Source organism: Dermacentor albipictus, chromosome 9 (assembly GCF_038994185.2).
Source record: "Dermacentor albipictus isolate Rhodes 1998 colony chromosome 9, USDA_Dalb.pri_finalv2, whole genome shotgun sequence".
Lineage (NCBI taxonomy): Eukaryota > Metazoa > Arthropoda > Arachnida > Ixodida > Ixodidae > Dermacentor > Dermacentor albipictus.
The window spans coordinates 20933159-20949633 of NC_091829.1; the positions used below are offsets into that span (position 1 = coordinate 20933159).

Here is a 16475-nt window from a genome sequence, read left to right on the forward strand (position 1 = left end):
AGCGAACGTTATACCGGATTTGTGATAACGAACTCGGATGAAGTGAAGCAATCTCTTTACATCGAGCGCGCGAACCTTGCTGACTTACTTGGGATGACTTGCTCACAACGAGCCGGACATATATCGAACTCGGGAGCACCCGCTCCCAGCGACATGAGGGTGCTTGCATGTCGCGAACGCGGTATTCAGGAGATTTATTTTTATTGTTATTTTATTTTCATATCTTCTTTTCATGTGGACTGGAGTGGGTGTACGTAATCTCGCGCATCAAAAACGCCGTTCCCAGCGACGCTTAAAGACGGTTCAACGCACAGGCAATAATTATACTTCCTATACTACGCGTAGTTATGTCTTCAATAACTGGATTCGTTCCTTGATTCCTCGGTTCTTGAAGACATCCCGCATATAACGAACGCATCGCTTAGTTGCGTTTTCCGAGACGCGGACACAAGAAGGCACGCGGATAAAAACAGACGGGCGCAACGCGAACGCAGTTTCAACTCGCCCGAGAAGCAGCGTTGTTAGGTGTGGTAAGGTTTAGGCATATGAGCGAAGCTCAATGTTTACCTAAACCTAAGGAAGTGGGCACGCCAGCGAGAACGGTTCTCGAGTTAATTGAGACAATGGGAGCGAGGACATCGCCGGAGCCTTTTGTGACTGCCCGCGGCTTGCTGTGCGCGCGCAGTGATCGTGCCGTTCGAGCAACAGAACAAGTACGTCGTCAAGAACACCATGGGCCAGTTCATCTTCATGGCGCACGAGAAGAGCAGCCTGGCCAGCCGCTGCTGCTGCGGCAGCTGCCGGCCCTTCGAGATGTCGCTGCTCGACTACCGCAGCGTCGAAGTGTTGCGGCTGTACCGGCCGCTCCGCTGCGCCGACTCCTGCTGTTTTTGCTGCCTCCAAGTATGCGCACCAGATAACGTATATACTGCACGACGATTGAGAGCGTATGGTTTCGTTTTATGTGTATAGCCTCCCTTACTGGAGACGGCGTAGCCTGACGTAAAACAGGGCGGCAGTCGTCCCAGTCGAGACCGTCATTTAGCATTTGCCCCAGAGTAGCGCGTAGTACCGTTTCCAGTGTCTGGTACTCTGCGCATTCATTCTGCTATAAACATTTTATTCATATTCGCAAGGATGATGTGTAGCCTCTACCGGGCTTATTTTTGAAGGTAAGTTCGTAGTTGATACTTTCGAGTAAAGACTTAATTTGGCTGTTCAGGAAGGGTACGAAGTCTTAGAAGAGAATGAGCACGAAAGGAACACCTGCACTTATCAAGTGGACGTTCATGTTGCCGGTCGGAATCCCTGATGGTGAACTGGATCTAAAACTCTCGGTGTCGTCATCCTTCTCCTTTGTTGCTGCGAGACAAGTCTGTGCAGCCGTGGCAATTGAAGGTCGTGCTTTTCTTTCAACATTTAGGCCAACTCTAGTTCTTCAGTCGATTTGTCCAAAGCCGTACAAAAAGAAGACATGATGCCCCGTGACCCCGTCGCTTTAGTCTGAGCGTCGAGAGGGGGTGGGGGCAAAGTTCTTTGGAAACATTTCGCGGGAGGGGTGCTCGAGCTTTCCAGCCCCCCCTTCCCGTAGTCGGTGCCTATGCATCACGTTCATAACAGAGGTGCCGTGGCACGCGCAGGAGATGGAGGTTCACTCTCCGCCGGGCATCATCATCGGATCGATAAAACAGGACTGCTCCTTCATCTTTCCCTACTTCTCGATCCGGGACAGCAGCGGCAACGTAGTGCTCCGTATCACCGGGCCCTGCTGCACTTCGTCCATCTGCTGCAACGACGTCGTCTTCGACATCACGACCAGGGACGGGATAACAAAGATCGGTCAGCTGTCGAAGAACTTTAACGGCCTGTGCCTGGAGGCCCTTACCGACGTCGACAACTTCACGTTGATCTTCCCGATCGACCTGGACGTCAAGATGAAGGCCACGCTGCTAGGCGCGGTCTTCTTGATTGTGAGTAGACGAGTGCATTTAGGGATCGCTAGGCAGCCGGGCTTGCACGTGCGCCTGATTATCGTGCTGGGTTTTTACGCCAGTTCGTGCCCCTATTTTTCGAATCTCTTTCGCACCATAGCACCAAGTGTATAGATATGCACACATGCCGCATGGAAACGCGTTTGCGTGCGACATTTTCGACGCTGTTGCTGTTCTGTTTTCTTAAAGCGAGGCTTCCTTGCCCTATCTCCTGGGGTTTGTAGTATCGTGTGCACTGTCGAATAAAGTCGGCTCATCTCGAAGAGAGTGTGAGAGTAAAATGGGCCGATCGCGGAGGTGGCACAGTAAGAGAGAGAGAAAAGACGCGCTTTCGCTCTCAAGGTGAAGCACTGATAGCGATAGCAAAGTATTAGGCAATTTCACGAAGTAAGGTTTGCGGTTTTCTAGGCTGCGTAAAGTGCAGTAAGCGCTCGCTTACTGATTAAATTAACAAACACATTGTTAGGCGCGCATGCAGACGCGAACAGATCTTACTCGATGACCGCGAACCCTCACTACCGCAACGCTGACGTCACGAAGAGCGCCGGCAGCGGTGAGCAAACGGTTCGTGCGTGTGGGAAACTTGACATTACGCGACTCCAACACTAGGAGGCACGTGCGAACACAGCGCGCACGGAGCCACCGACCATCTCGGCTCGCCACTAACATTCGCTCCCGCCGCAGATTGCCTCCGAGATCCGTAGCGCGGACCGCGTAGTTCGGCCGCGCGGAGAACCGGGCGCAGCGAAGGCCGGGCTCGAGGAGGAGACGTGCGCTCGACGAGGTGTATACCGCGTGCACACACGTGGTCCCTCACCCAAAGCACGTGTTCGATCACGTGACTTCCAACATTGGGCGCAGGCCATAGCGGGGGGAACACGGCCCGCGTCAAGCGACCCTCCCTTCGAGGCTCGCCCTCGCAGTGTTACCCTCGCACCCACAGCACACAGCATAGCGGCAGGAAACGGAACATCACGGCGACATCCGACGGCGAAAATTCGCTCGGAGTGTCCGTACAGTTGCGATCGCAATAAACGAGCAGAGGGAAAAGGAAAGGCAGGGAGGTTCTTCATTAAGCATGCGAAATTAAGATCTGGCACTGCAATGCTAGGTTTCATATCGAAGATTGACGCGCCGCGCCGTTGTTGCTCGGATTCAATTGCCCTGGCCCGCGCGGCTTTAACGGGACAGCGTTTAAAAGAACACCGGAGGCGCGGCCAATGCGAAGAGTGTTTGACGTCACGTGATCTGCTCCTGGCGCCAAGGCGATCATACGAGGGCATTCCGAGCAAAGTGATTCCAGAACTGGGAAGACAGGAAAGTAAAAAAGAAAGTTGTCTGGTCGGATAGGTTTCGGAGCCGCGGCAAACTGGAATGCTCGATGAAACGCAGCAGGGAACGCTTGGAATGGGGGACAAGCGCCCCCCCCCCCCCCCCCCTAACACCAACGCTGCCGTCGCTCCTCGTCGTGCCAGTGTTGCGAGCACGCGTTGCGATGCTAGGCGCGTCTAGTCAGTCAGCTAACGCCTAATTTGTACTTCCCCACAAAAGATAAGATTCTTGCTTCGTCTAATGTTCTAATGATTTGGCATCGCTGCCTATGCTACGTTTCTTTAAGGTGAAATTTCGACGTTTCTTTCTAAGTAATGAATTTTTTTCCATATCAGGAGAAACCTTGGATAACTCGGGAAATGAAGAGTTCGCTCACGTTACAGAAACGCCGTTGCAGCGAAGCAATACCGATCGTGACGTTGTTGCCCTCGCTGCAGCCAACAGCACCTATAGATTGCACAAGATTGCACCACCTAGATTAGCGCAAGGTCTTTTCAATCCCATCCATGACGTAATGCTGCTGGCCCGACTTCCATAGATTCTGATGGGTATGCTCCCGATTAAGCCGCGGAGATTTTGACGTCACCGCTTTGTTACGCCAGCGCCTTGGCAACGGAAATTTCGGGCCAGGTAGCGCGACGTCATGTATACATAATTTCGGCCTTTCGGCCGGGTGCAGGCCTTTATCAAGAGATGAAGGCCGGATGCCGGCCGCCGGGCCGGATGCCGGTCACCCATCTTACTTTATTTCTAACTCGTGAAGTACTGTCCTAAATATCAAATGGTCAATGAGTCATTTGTAGGCACCCCCAAATAACATCTAGCGGCGGTATCTTCAGCGACGTGCTAATTGTGTACTAATTTGTTTCCGAGTTGGATAATTAATTACAATTACCTAATTAAATCTCAGTAACAAAAAGATTACTGGCGGCTGCTCCACTGTACTGGAAACAATTTCTCTTTTTTAAACCTTGATGCATGATGGTTGGGACACCCCGCACACATCTTTCAAAGAATGGAAGCACGCAGGTTAAAAAACGCGACTTAGTTTCCGCCGCGGTAGCTGCCTTCGACGGATATATATATATATATATATATATATATATATATATATATATATATATATATATATATATATATATATATATATATATATATATATATATATATATATATATATATATATATATATATGCTCTGAACAAACAGTGGCAGAAAAAATTTTTAAAGGCACAGTAAAAGGCAGCAGAACACTGCTCTCAAAATGGTGCGCATCCGGATTTTCTGTCTCCGAGGGATGTAACGTGACAGCTGGTTTGGCGACATGCGCTTAACCCGACTCGTTACTTTAAAAAAAAGCTGTTCTTCAACCTCACGTGCCTCCTCGTAATTGTACAGTCGCGATCAATTTGGAGTTGATCGCTCGAGCGGCGACCAAAACTAGGAGCAGCGCCACGTTACGTCATCACCGTCGGTCGAGAGGGAAACATAAGATAGCTCCCCTCACTCTCTCTTTTGCTGTTCCCTGAAAAGCTGTCACTCCCGTCACCGTTCACGGCATAACCTGCGAATTCATTTCGATTGCGTTATGGACTTTTGCACAGAGGCATCATTGTTAGCCAAGAAATGCACGAGGAAGCGACGCACACAGATCATTACCATGATAGGGAAACAAACAGAAAACCTGGCGAGTTGGTCTTGGGGGTGACGGTTGCAGCCTGGAAGAGCATAATAGGGGAAGAAGGCAGCGCAATTTTTATCTTCGCAGTTCCGGAATCGGCCGCTATGCTGCTCGGAAGGCCCGCCGGTCGATGCTCGCGCGATCACCTTCAAATTGATTGCTACTTACACCTATAGCAAGCATTCTCGTATCAGAAGACACAAGAGTGCAGCCGCCGCATTTTTTACAATGCAAAGCTAGGTTAGAACATGGCTGGCCCTTCAGCAACGTTTAATAGTCTATTTATGGTTCAGTTAATGAATAATAACCGAATGCAACACAACAGTCTCACTTGCTCCAAGCGGCGCTAAGCAACGTTACCTTGCTTCCTTTCAGCTACATGGCCCTCGCGTGTCTTTTCTTTTTTTGTTCATTTTGGAACAAGTTATGAGCGACACCCTGTACACCGTGTGCCCCGGCTATAGCGTTAGCCAAGCTGCTCAACGAAAAACAAAAGGAAGATTAAGATAACAGGGTGCAAGCAACATATAAGACCTACAGAGTTCGGTCGTCAGCGTTCCGATAACCGAACACCGTAAAAGTAATAAAATTTTATGATACACCGTGCTTTTTAATAAGCTTTAGCTGAAAAGCTTCGATTACCTTAGGCATGACAGCCTATATACATGTACGATTATCAATAAATTCAAGTTCATAAGTCAGCGCCGTGTTCGTCCTAACCTTCGCATCGAGTTTTATATTTGGCACTGCTCGCCTCAAGAATGATTTTAAAAAAATCCTAGTGTCTATATTTAAGTCGACGCCTGATCTTCATTCGATATCTTGCAAAAAAAAAAAAAAAAGCCGCGGACTACTTAGATTGGAGTAAACGTACACCCTGATTCGGCGTCGTTTTACGACTCTGCGCAGGAGTTCATGTTCTTCGAGAGCACCCCCACCAGGAGGAACATTGATCTTCCTGGCAACATCATAAATTAGTTATTCGACCATCACCGATTTTGTCCTGATGCCTCCCTAAAGACACACCAGGCTGCTCACACAGGCTGCAGCCAAGACACGTCTTCAGGGCCTGTGCGCCGTCCACTGTGTGTTTTTCAACGCAGCCCCGACAGTATTTTCGCGCTCACTGCTACACTCACGTGAAGCAGCTTGCTTTCCGATTTCCTCGTGCACTTCATGCACGATACATTTCTTGGGCCTGCAGAGCCCGCTATAACTTAATGCGAAGACAGCAACAAATTTGCGTTTTATTTCAGGCAGTAAATTTTAATTATCGAATGTTTTGAATTGGTTCGTGCCATTTTCTCTTAAACGTGTTATCTGTCACCTCTTGTCGAAAAAAAATAAATCCGCAAACGTGTTTGCAAAGTGTCTGTCGTGTTGAACGAATCCTGCAGTATGTCGCGTCTTATCACGTGCTCGGCGAGGTGCGCTGCAGTGACCACAGGATGGTAGGAACTCGAATTAGCCTAGACCCGAGAAGGGAACGGAAGAAACTGGTACATAAGAAGGCGATCAATGAGTTAGCGGTAAGAGGGAAAATAGAGGGATTCCAAATCAAGCTACAGAACAGGTACTCGGCTTTAACTCGGGAAGAGGACGTTAGTGTTGAAGCAATGAACGACAATCTTGTGGGCATCATTAAGGAGTGTGCAATGGAAGTCGGTGGTAACTCCATTAGGCAGGATACCAGCAAACTATCGCAGGAGACGAAAGATCTGATCAAGAAACGCCAATGTATGAAAGCCTCTAACCCTACAGCTAGAATAGAACTGACAGAACTTTCGAAGTTAATCAAGCGTGAGACAGCTGACATAAGGAAGTATAATATGGGTAGAATTGAACATGCTCTCAGGAACGGAGGAAGCCTAAAAACAGTGAAGAAGAAACTAGGAATTGGCAAGAATCAGATGTATGCGTTAAGAGACAAAGCCGGCAATATCATTACTAATATGGATGAGATCGTTCAAGTGGCTGAGGAGTTCTATAGAGATTTATACAGTACCAGTGGCACCCACGACGATAATGGAAGAGAAAATAGTCTAGAGGAATTAGAAATCCCAAAGGTAACGCCGGAAGAAGTAAAGAAAGCCTTAGGAGATATGCAAAGGGGGAAGGCAGCTGGGGAGGATCAGGTAACAACAGATTTGTTGAAGGATGGTGGGCAGATTGTTCTAGAGAAACTGGCCACCCTGTATACGCAATGCCTCATGACCTCGAGCGTACCGGAATCTTGGAAGAACGCTAACATAATCCTAATCCATAAGAAAGGGGACGCCATAGACTTGAAAAATTATAGACCGATCGGCTTACTGTCCGTTGCCTACAAAGTATTTACTAAGGTAATCGCAAATAGAATCAGGAACACCTTAGACTTCTGTCAAGCAAAGGACCAGGCAGGATTCCGTAAAGGCTACTCAACAATAGATCATATTCATACTATCAGTCAGGTGATAGAGAAATGTGCGGAATATAACCAACCCTTATATATAGCTTTCATTGATTACGAGAAAGCGTTTGATTCTGTCGAAACCTCAGCAGTCATGGAGGCATTACGGAATAAGGGTGTAGATGAGCCGTATGTAAAAATACTGAAAGATACCTATAGCGGCTCCACATCCACCGTAGTCCTCCATAAAGAAAGCAACAAAATCCTAATAAAGAAAGGCGTCAGACAGGGAGATTCGATCTCTCCAATGCTATTCACAGCGTGTTTACAGGAGGTATTCAGAGACCTGGATTGGGAAGGAATTGGGGATAAATGTTAATGGAGAATACCTTAGTAACTTGCGAATCGCTGATGATATTGCCTTGCTTAGTAACTCAGGGGACCAATTGCAATGCATGCTCACTGACCTGGAGAGGCAAAGCAGAAGAGTGGGTCTAAATATTAATCTGCAGAAAACTAAAATAATGTTTAACAGTCTCGGAAGAGAACAGCAATTTACAATAGGCAGCGAGGCACTGGAAGTCGTAAGGGAATACATCTACTTAGGGCAGGTAGTGACGGCAGATCCCGATCATGAGACGGAAATAATCAGAAGAATAAGAATGGGCTGGGGTGCGTTTGGCAGGCATTCTCAGATCATGAACAGCAGGTTGCCATTATCCATCAAGAGGAAAGTGTATAGTAGCTGTGTCTTACCAGTACTCACCTACGGGGCAGAAACCTGGAGGCTTACGAAAAGGGTTCTACTCAAATTGAGGACGACGCAACGAGCTATGGAAAGAAGAATGATAGGTGTAACGTTAAGAGATAAGAAAAGAGCAGATTGGGTGAGGGAACGAACGCGAGTTAATGACATCTTAGTTGAAATCAAGAAAAAGAAATGGGCATGGGCAGGACATGTAATGAGGAGGGAGGATAACCGATGGTCATTAAGGGTTACGGATTGGATCCCAAGGGAAGGGAAGCGTAGCAGGGGGCGGCAGAAAGTTAGGTGGGCGGATGAGATTAAGAAGTTTGCAGGGACGGCATGGCCACAATTAGTACATGACCGGGGTTGTTGGAGAAGTATGGGAGAGGCCTTTGCCCTGCAGTGGGCGTAACCAGGCTGATGATGATGATGATGAGGAGGAGGATCACGCAATACCAGCAGGTTGAGCCGACTTCGCACAATAAGTACAAAAAACAAGTAAAACCTCGTTATAGCATATGTTTTCGCATGACCGAAGATGAGGTTATAGCGACGAGTAAACGTTGACGCTTATAAGCATCGTCACGATTTGCCCGTCCTTTCTTTATGTCCATCTCCACCTGGCTCTATCCTGCGGAAGCCCAATCCATATGCGGAAGTGCAAAATTTCCTAATCTCTTATAGCGCTGCCCGTTACCGTCTTCCAATTCACGATTGTGCTACATATTTGGAACCAATGGTCACGTGTCTTTGCGAAAAACGCAGGAAAGAAATTGCTCGGCCGAAAACCTGGCCGGACGCGTGGAAAGGTGTGAAAGGGGCAACTAAAGAATAAGATCAACTAGAATAGAGGGTGAGGGTATCGCAAAATGTTCGAACGCTTTTTCAAAGCCAGCCATCTATTTGCTTTAGTGGCCGTGGCGGTTCGATGGCTAAGGGATTCCGCTTCCGAGCACGAGGTCCCGGTTTGTATGACCGCAGACTCGCCGGTTGCATGCTGACGGTCAACGATGGGAAAAAAATTTGGTAAAACCTATTTTGCGATAGGTTTCGACGGTAATGCATTTAGCATTAAATCAATGTATAGCCACGCAACCTGAGCAACCGTAGAAACCGAGTAATGTACACGAGGCGTGCAATGCAGCGGTACTGCTCTGTTTCGCTACCCGAAGAGCAAACGGCGCCGTCTGGCGGCGCCGCTCCGAAGCTTGCGTGTGGCCTCCGAAATTCACGGTGCGCTGGGAATTTGCCGCACTTAACCAAAGTGTTGTTGATGATGATGATGATGACGACGACGACGACGACGACGACGACGTTAACGGCAGTGGTGCTTAACCACTACGGTAGACTGGTCACGAATGGATAGTCATATATGTCACGAACGAATGTGTCATATATGTGCTAGTATTTATGTATGGTTCTGAGATGCGATACCTAGAAAACGTTTGTGATATGTTACTGAGGCGTAACGTTTGAGCACTGGCATGTTCAGTTGCACAATAGAGCAGAAACTTCCCACTGCCTTTAAAAAAAATCTGAGTTTTTTGAGTGTGTTGTGGTGTTTGTCTCGCCTCAAAAGTCCATCTTTTGAAATGGCAAGTCAGTTCCGCCGGAGCCCGCAAGTTAGAGGAATGTTCATGGAAGGAAATGTTGCCATCCAATCGCCTTTAGCAGAAATGAATCTAAAAAAAAAATCCACTACTAGTTTCTCAGAAAGCTTCGTCATTGAAGATAAAACATCTCCTGGTCCGGTGATCGATCCTGGGACCAACGCATTTTCCGGGTAGCCGCTCTACCACTTGAGCTTGTCAGGGGCTGCCACTTCGGAATGGCTTTAGTCCCTTCTTTCTGAGAAATCCCCGTCAGGTTTCATCTGTAACTTTTTGCTGGTCTGGTGAGTCCCGATTTTCTTCTCTATCATGTCCATCCTTTTCTTGCACCGCACATTTCAAGACATATATTTTGGATTATTGCAGTCTACTGGCGCGCAGACATTTCCTTACGTTGCAGCTGACATGCTCGCGTGTCCGCTTGAAATGGCGATCGTGAGCCGGATTTTGCGGGAACGTAATAAACTAAGCTCCTTCGCTGGCCTAATGCTTCACCTCGCCCACACCAAGCGTTGTATACGGGGATTCTCTCTGAGGGAACGTGCCTCCATCTTCCACACCGACGGCCATGAGTTGTAGATATCCGACAACCCTGTCGAATATCGGAAGTGGGAATGCGCCTTTGAGCTGCTATCTTTTTTTGAAATTTGTAGTCTTTTCCATTAGCTTATCAGATATTTTACGAATTCGCATCGTAATGTGGCGGCTGAGTAACGATGAGCCACCACGTCTATTGCAGGAGCGCGTGCTCGAGACGTGTGAGGAATCGGCTGATACCCAAGTCGGACGAGCAAGCTTAGTGACACTTCGAGCAAGTGTACTTCACCTCGCTGAGTGTCACATCGGCGCCTTGGCGCTAGACATCCAAACGAAGTGTCATTCTGGACTGATGACAATCACGATTCTATGAAGTCATAGGGGTCAATTGATATGGTGCTTGGCGGTTCGAGTTTTAGAAACGGTGATTACTTTATTAGGAGCAAAAAGACGCTGATCTACAGGAAATATTCTAATCCCATTAACACGTACGTCGATTTGTTTTGAGCCAACACGAACAAGACACAAATCTAAAATCCACGCGGTCGAACTGGCGGGATCCGCCGAAAAATGAACGTTTCAAGCTTTCTCTTCTTTTCTTTGTGGCTTCACTGACGTCACAAAGCTGCCCACAATTATTCAAATCACGAGAAAGTGCTCTTGTGGTTAGTGCCTATACTCTGCTGTGAGCATTCAGTTACTTGAAGCATTGCCGTTCCTCGAGCACACACGCTTGCAAGCGCACTCGCTGGCAAGTGTCGCTAAACCTTTCAGTCTGCCAGCCTGCGAGTGACACTAACGGAGAAGTGCACTCACTCGAGCACGACGTTGTTGTTGTCGCTGTTGTTGTTATTGTTGCCTGAAAACAAGGCTCGTACCCACGAGAGCACGTTCTTCCACCGCGCAGGGCTCTCTTCTCCCTCGTCGTCGTCACCGCTCGTGCGGTGGCGCTACATTTAACACAAGCGACTAAATTCAAGTTGGTAAACGTCAACGACCGTATTAAGCAAAGAATCTTTGTCTCCGCTGTAGCATTTGGAGTCGGTGTCTGACTCAGCTGACGTACGTCTGTCGCCCAACTGTTGCGCTCGCTTCGACGGTTGCGTCGTGTTGCCGAGAGTGCATAGGAGGTGGTGGTGGTAACAACTTTATTGAGATTCTGCTCAGTGGCAGGCCCGAGTCCTAGGACGGCCCCTCACGAGGAGCGACCCTTTCGGCCCAGGCAACGAGGGCTTTTTGTAGTTTTTCATCCGGCATTCTGAGGAGCTCCTCCCACGTCTGTTCTGAGGGAGCTGGCAGGAGCGACCTGGGAGGGGGTAAGCCCTCGCATCCCCAAAGAATGTGATTGGAGGGACAAGCCTTCGTCGTATGGCGCGTTTGCACGAAATACCGGCTGGGACGTTAGCACGGACCAATTTAGCACGGACAGGCATATATGCGCAAAATAAAAGAAGAAAACTTTGCTTTCACCAATTCCACAGCGCGTGGAATCCGCAGATTTTTTACAAGCATTTTTTTCTAAAGAACACAACATATTGCGATAGGAATTACATTGGCACTCCAGGCGAATTGCCGCCGTTGGCGTCGCCGTCGCCGGGCTGTTTCAGATATATAGAATTGGAACAAAGGACCTACAGCACAGATACCCGATGCTCTACCCATCAGGCCGCGGACGCTTGCCTATAAGCAGGCTGAAGAGAACCTGCTCAGGTATTGCCAGTGCGCAAGAGGAGTTACGTAGATGCCGGGGCGCTGTTCCGTCTGCCCAGCACAAGTGGCCCAGCGTGCTGCTTGGCGCTAGTGTGTCACACCCGCGTATGATTACGATGATGTTCATGATGAACCTCTTTCGTGGCTTGTAACCACTCATGGGGATAGGCCAAGAATAGGGCCGCAGTAGGTAGGTAAATGTAGGTAAAAGAACCAAAGAAGATTCTGGAATCACTAGACTAGTACGCCAGCGAGCTGTCAGACAAGATGAAAGGTGAATCTTAAAGGAGGTTACAATCGAGGGGAGAACAAATGCAATGTTAATAAAGAATTTGGAGGCACCCGCCTATACATTTTCTAATACCGTTCGAAGAGCCGTCGTTGTCGCCCATCCAAGCTCGTAGCTCACACCCACTGTGGGGGGGGGGACTCTCAACGAAACGTTTGGATTAGTACGAATCATAAGCACAAATAAAATTTCAGGACTGCTATAGAGTAAGCGCTGTTAAAGGTTGAAATCATCTTAAAATAAAAACAATAATAACAGGAATAACGAATAATCACTAATTGAAAAAATCGTTTATTCATATGATGCAAATTTATTTTTTTGCATAGGCGTGAAACGGGAATAGCCGCATGCTGTAGTGCTTCCGACGTCTCCAGTTAAACCACATTTAACTCTGCATAAGGATGAGATAGAGCTTTTACAAGACGGTCGGTTGGACCCTGTTATAAATTAGGACGAATGGAGCGGTCACGTGCCCGGTGTGCCACCTTCTGGCTACGCCACTGCTTGTGTGTCTAAGATCTGATCATGGAAAGAGTGCAACGCTTAACACACGCACACACACACACACACACACACACACACACACACACACACACACACACACACACACACACACACACACACACACACGCACGCACGCACGCACGCACACACACACACACACGCACGCACGCACACACACACACACACACACACACACACAAAGACGGCAAAAGACGCACAGGTGCACACCACCGTCTCAGAGGCAGCAGTCGTCACTTGTCAAGTGCACGCCAGACGGCGCCGCCATAGCGCTCCGCACCAAACACAAATCAAAGTGCGCAGTATTGGCCTCGAGCTCCACCACTGGAAAAGCTGGCGCCACCGTCGGCGTGACGTGCTATTAGGGATCACGTAGACATAGCGGCCGCGTCGGCTGCTTCGGAAGCGCCGGAGCGAGCTGAAAACAAGAGTTCAAATTCCGTCGTACGCTGCGGTCCTCATTTAGTGGCGAGATTTTGCCGCTTCGAGTGTCTCCTTTACAACGCTTGAAAGCACTACACTAGGTAGTGGCTGCCTTTGAAGGCGCGCAACATGGTAGGCTACTGCTCGGCGCCGCAGTGCCGGACGTACGCAACGGAGCCCGGTGTCAGCCTTATTCATGCCTTATTCAAACCGACAAACAGCCATCGGCTACAACTCGGGTATGCAGCAAGCACAGGCGCGGTGAAGATTTCTGCTACGGCGCCGGGTCTGCATGTTCGGAAAACGCGCACTGAGGCGCTCGCCCGAGTCCGCTGCCCGTCTGATGTCATGACGGTTCGGTATATAAACTTGGCCATGCTATAGATACTGGCAAGTTCACTGGAGTGGAAAGGGAGTGGTAAGAAGCACATTAAAAAAAAAAACATGGCATATGGTCATGTCTGTGTTACGAATTAATGCACTGGGTTACAAAAAAGAAGCAGTGGGAAATCGCACGCTGAGAACACCGATAAACATACAGTGCAACGCAACTCGAGGAATGATATTGAAACGTTCAAGAATTTAGAAGAAAAAAAAATTGAATCGTCGCAACGGCACATCACAGGTGAACGCAATGCGTTTTGGCAGCTACCCCAGGTCCTGAATTCTTCTGACTTACCCAGCTGCTCGGTTTATCTGCACCAAGGAGCGCTAATGGCCGTAGCGCGCATCGATCATTTGGTGTGGCAGGTGTGGCCCAGCTGCCACACCCGCCACACCTGCCACCTGCCACCTGCCTGATTTCGACGCCCGTAGGCGTCGAAATCTCTAGAATGAAATTATTTTTGAACAGCTCTGATAGCGTCCACGCAGCAATGGTTGCTTGTGTACTGTCAAATGCTCATATTGTGCGGCCTGAAGCTCATGGCACGGTGCGAAAACGCGCACGCGGCGAAAGCGAAGCAGTGCGCGGACAAGCATGCAGACGCGCAGTCGGTCGCTGCGAACCTGTGCGATCGCTGCATTGAGGCTAAATATATTACGTTCCATTTAGTTATACAAACAATATAAGAACATATTTCACATAGTTTGCTCTCAGCGTTTGCCTACTTTTCACGCAAGAAGCCGGTTCGGAGACTCCATCGCGGCGGCCGCGAGCAGTGGCGTTGCGTTCACTGTACGTATTCGGTAAAGAGATAGCGTCTGTCAACGATTATGTGCTTTCAGTTTGCCCAAGATTATTATTTAGACAGTAAAAAACTTCTCTCGCTTCTAAAGTACTTACAGAAATGTCCGGGAGTGCTCGCGCGTGGTGTTTTCAGTGAACGCTGACAGCAAAACCTATGAGGAGCGCGCCGCGTGATCCCTCATACTACGCCAGCGAGGCGTTTCCGATAGATGGCGACTCCGTAACTCCTCGCCGCCAATATGCGCGATGCTAGCGCAAGTTCGTAACCGAGTGGGCGCAAGAGCGGTGGAATACCGTCGGTCACAAGACGTACAAGCAGGCACGTACCCAGGATTTTTTTTCGGGGGGGGCCCACCACCTCCATCATCATCATCATCATCATCATCATCATCATCATCATCATCATCATCATCATCATCATCATCGTGTTTTATGTCAACTGCAGGACGAAGGCCTCTCCCTGCGATCTCCAATTACCCTGCGCCAACCGACTCCAACTAGCGCCCGCGAATTTCCTAATTTCATCGCTCCACCTAGTGTTTTCTCGTCCTCGATTGCGTTTCCCTTCTCTTGGTGCCCATTCTGTAACCCTAATGGTCCAACGGTTATCTAACCGGCGCATTACATGACCTACAGCTGCATTTTTTCCTCTTGATGTCAATTAGAATATCGTCTATACCCGTTCGCTCTCTGATCCAAACCACTCTTTTTCTCTCTTAACGTTATGCCTAGCAATCTTCGTTCAATCGCTCTTTGCGCTGTCCTTAACTTACTCTCAAGTCTCTGCCCCATATTTCAGCACTGGCAAAATGCACTGATTGCACACCTTACTTTTCAATAATAATGGTAAGCTTCCAGTCAGGAGCTGGCAATGTCTGCCATATGCGATCCAACCTATTTTTATTCTTCTGTGTATTTCCTTCTCATGATCAGGGTTCCCTGTGATTAATTGACCTAGGTAATTGTACTCCTTCACAGTCTCTAGTGGCCGACTGGCGATCTTGATCTCTTGTTCCTTTGCCCGGCTATTTATCATTATCTTCATCTCCTGCTCAATAATATTCAACCCCACTCTTACACTCTCTCTGTTAAGGTTTACAAGCATTTGTTGTAACCCGTCTGCATTGTTGTTGAATAGAACAATGTCATCGGCAAACCGAAGGTTGCTGAGATATTTGCCGTCGATCTTTACTCCTAAGCCTTCCCAGTTTAATAGCTTGAATTCTTTTGGAGAAATTGTGTCTCCCTGTCTGACCCCTTTCTCTATAGGTATCTCCCTGCTTTTCTTGCGCAGAATTAAGGTAGCTGTAGAACCTCTGTTGATATTCTTACGCGAAGGACGAGTCAGTAAGACGAGAAACTATTTACAGATTATATTTACAACAACGGTTGCAGCGCTCACCGGTTAGATTCACAGCGCGAGCCCAGTTCGCTCTTCCTCCTCTTTTCTGAAGTGATGGCGCCTACGCGCCTCGTTCAAACAAACAAATACCACACATATGTAGCAATATTTTCCAAGCTTTTTACGTAAGCGTTCTGTACTCCTTGATTACGTAGTGCCTCTACGATTGCTGGTATCTCTGCTGAATCAAATACCTTTTCGTAATCTATATAAGCCACATAGAGAGGCTTATTGTACTCTGCAGATATCGCGATAACCTGATTGATGACATGGATGTGATCCATTGTAGGGTAGCCCTTTCTGAAGCCAGCCTGTTCCCTTGGTTGACTAAAGTCCAGTGTTTGGAGATCATTTTGGTAAACATTTTATATAATACTGGGAGTAAGCTAATGGTCCCATAATTTTTCAATTCTTTAACGTCTCCTTTTTTGTGGATTAGTATAATGTCTGCATTCTTCCAGTTTTCTGGGACCCTTGCAGTCGATAGACACTTCGTATAAAGAGCCGCCAGTTTTCCAAGCATTATGTCCCCTCCATCTTTGATTAAATCGACTGTTATTCCACCTTCTCCTCCCGCTCTTCATCGTTTCATGTCTTGCAGGGCCCTTCTGACCTCATCGCTAGTTATAGGAGAGTTTCTGTATCCTGTTCA

At 48.2% G+C, this 16475-nt stretch overlaps 2 protein-coding genes across 2 annotated transcripts in view; both read left to right on the forward strand.

Annotated features, from left to right (window-relative positions):
- Positions 1-5996, forward strand: part of LOC139049952 (phospholipid scramblase 2-like) — a 7270-nt gene extending 1274 nt beyond the window's left edge. Inside the window, exons 3-5 of the mRNA XM_070525882.1 lie at positions 686-903; positions 1641-1970; positions 5914-5996. Of these exons, the coding sequence (XP_070381983.1) occupies positions 686-903; positions 1641-1970; positions 5914-5982 (617 nt within the window). The 3' untranslated portion in view covers positions 5983-5996. The remainder of the gene's footprint in view (positions 1-685; positions 904-1640; positions 1971-5913) is intronic.
- Positions 1-16475, forward strand: part of LOC135917297 (phospholipid scramblase 2-like) — a 61389-nt gene that overhangs the window by 25990 nt on the left and 18924 nt on the right. The gene's annotated exons all lie outside the window — the stretch shown is intronic.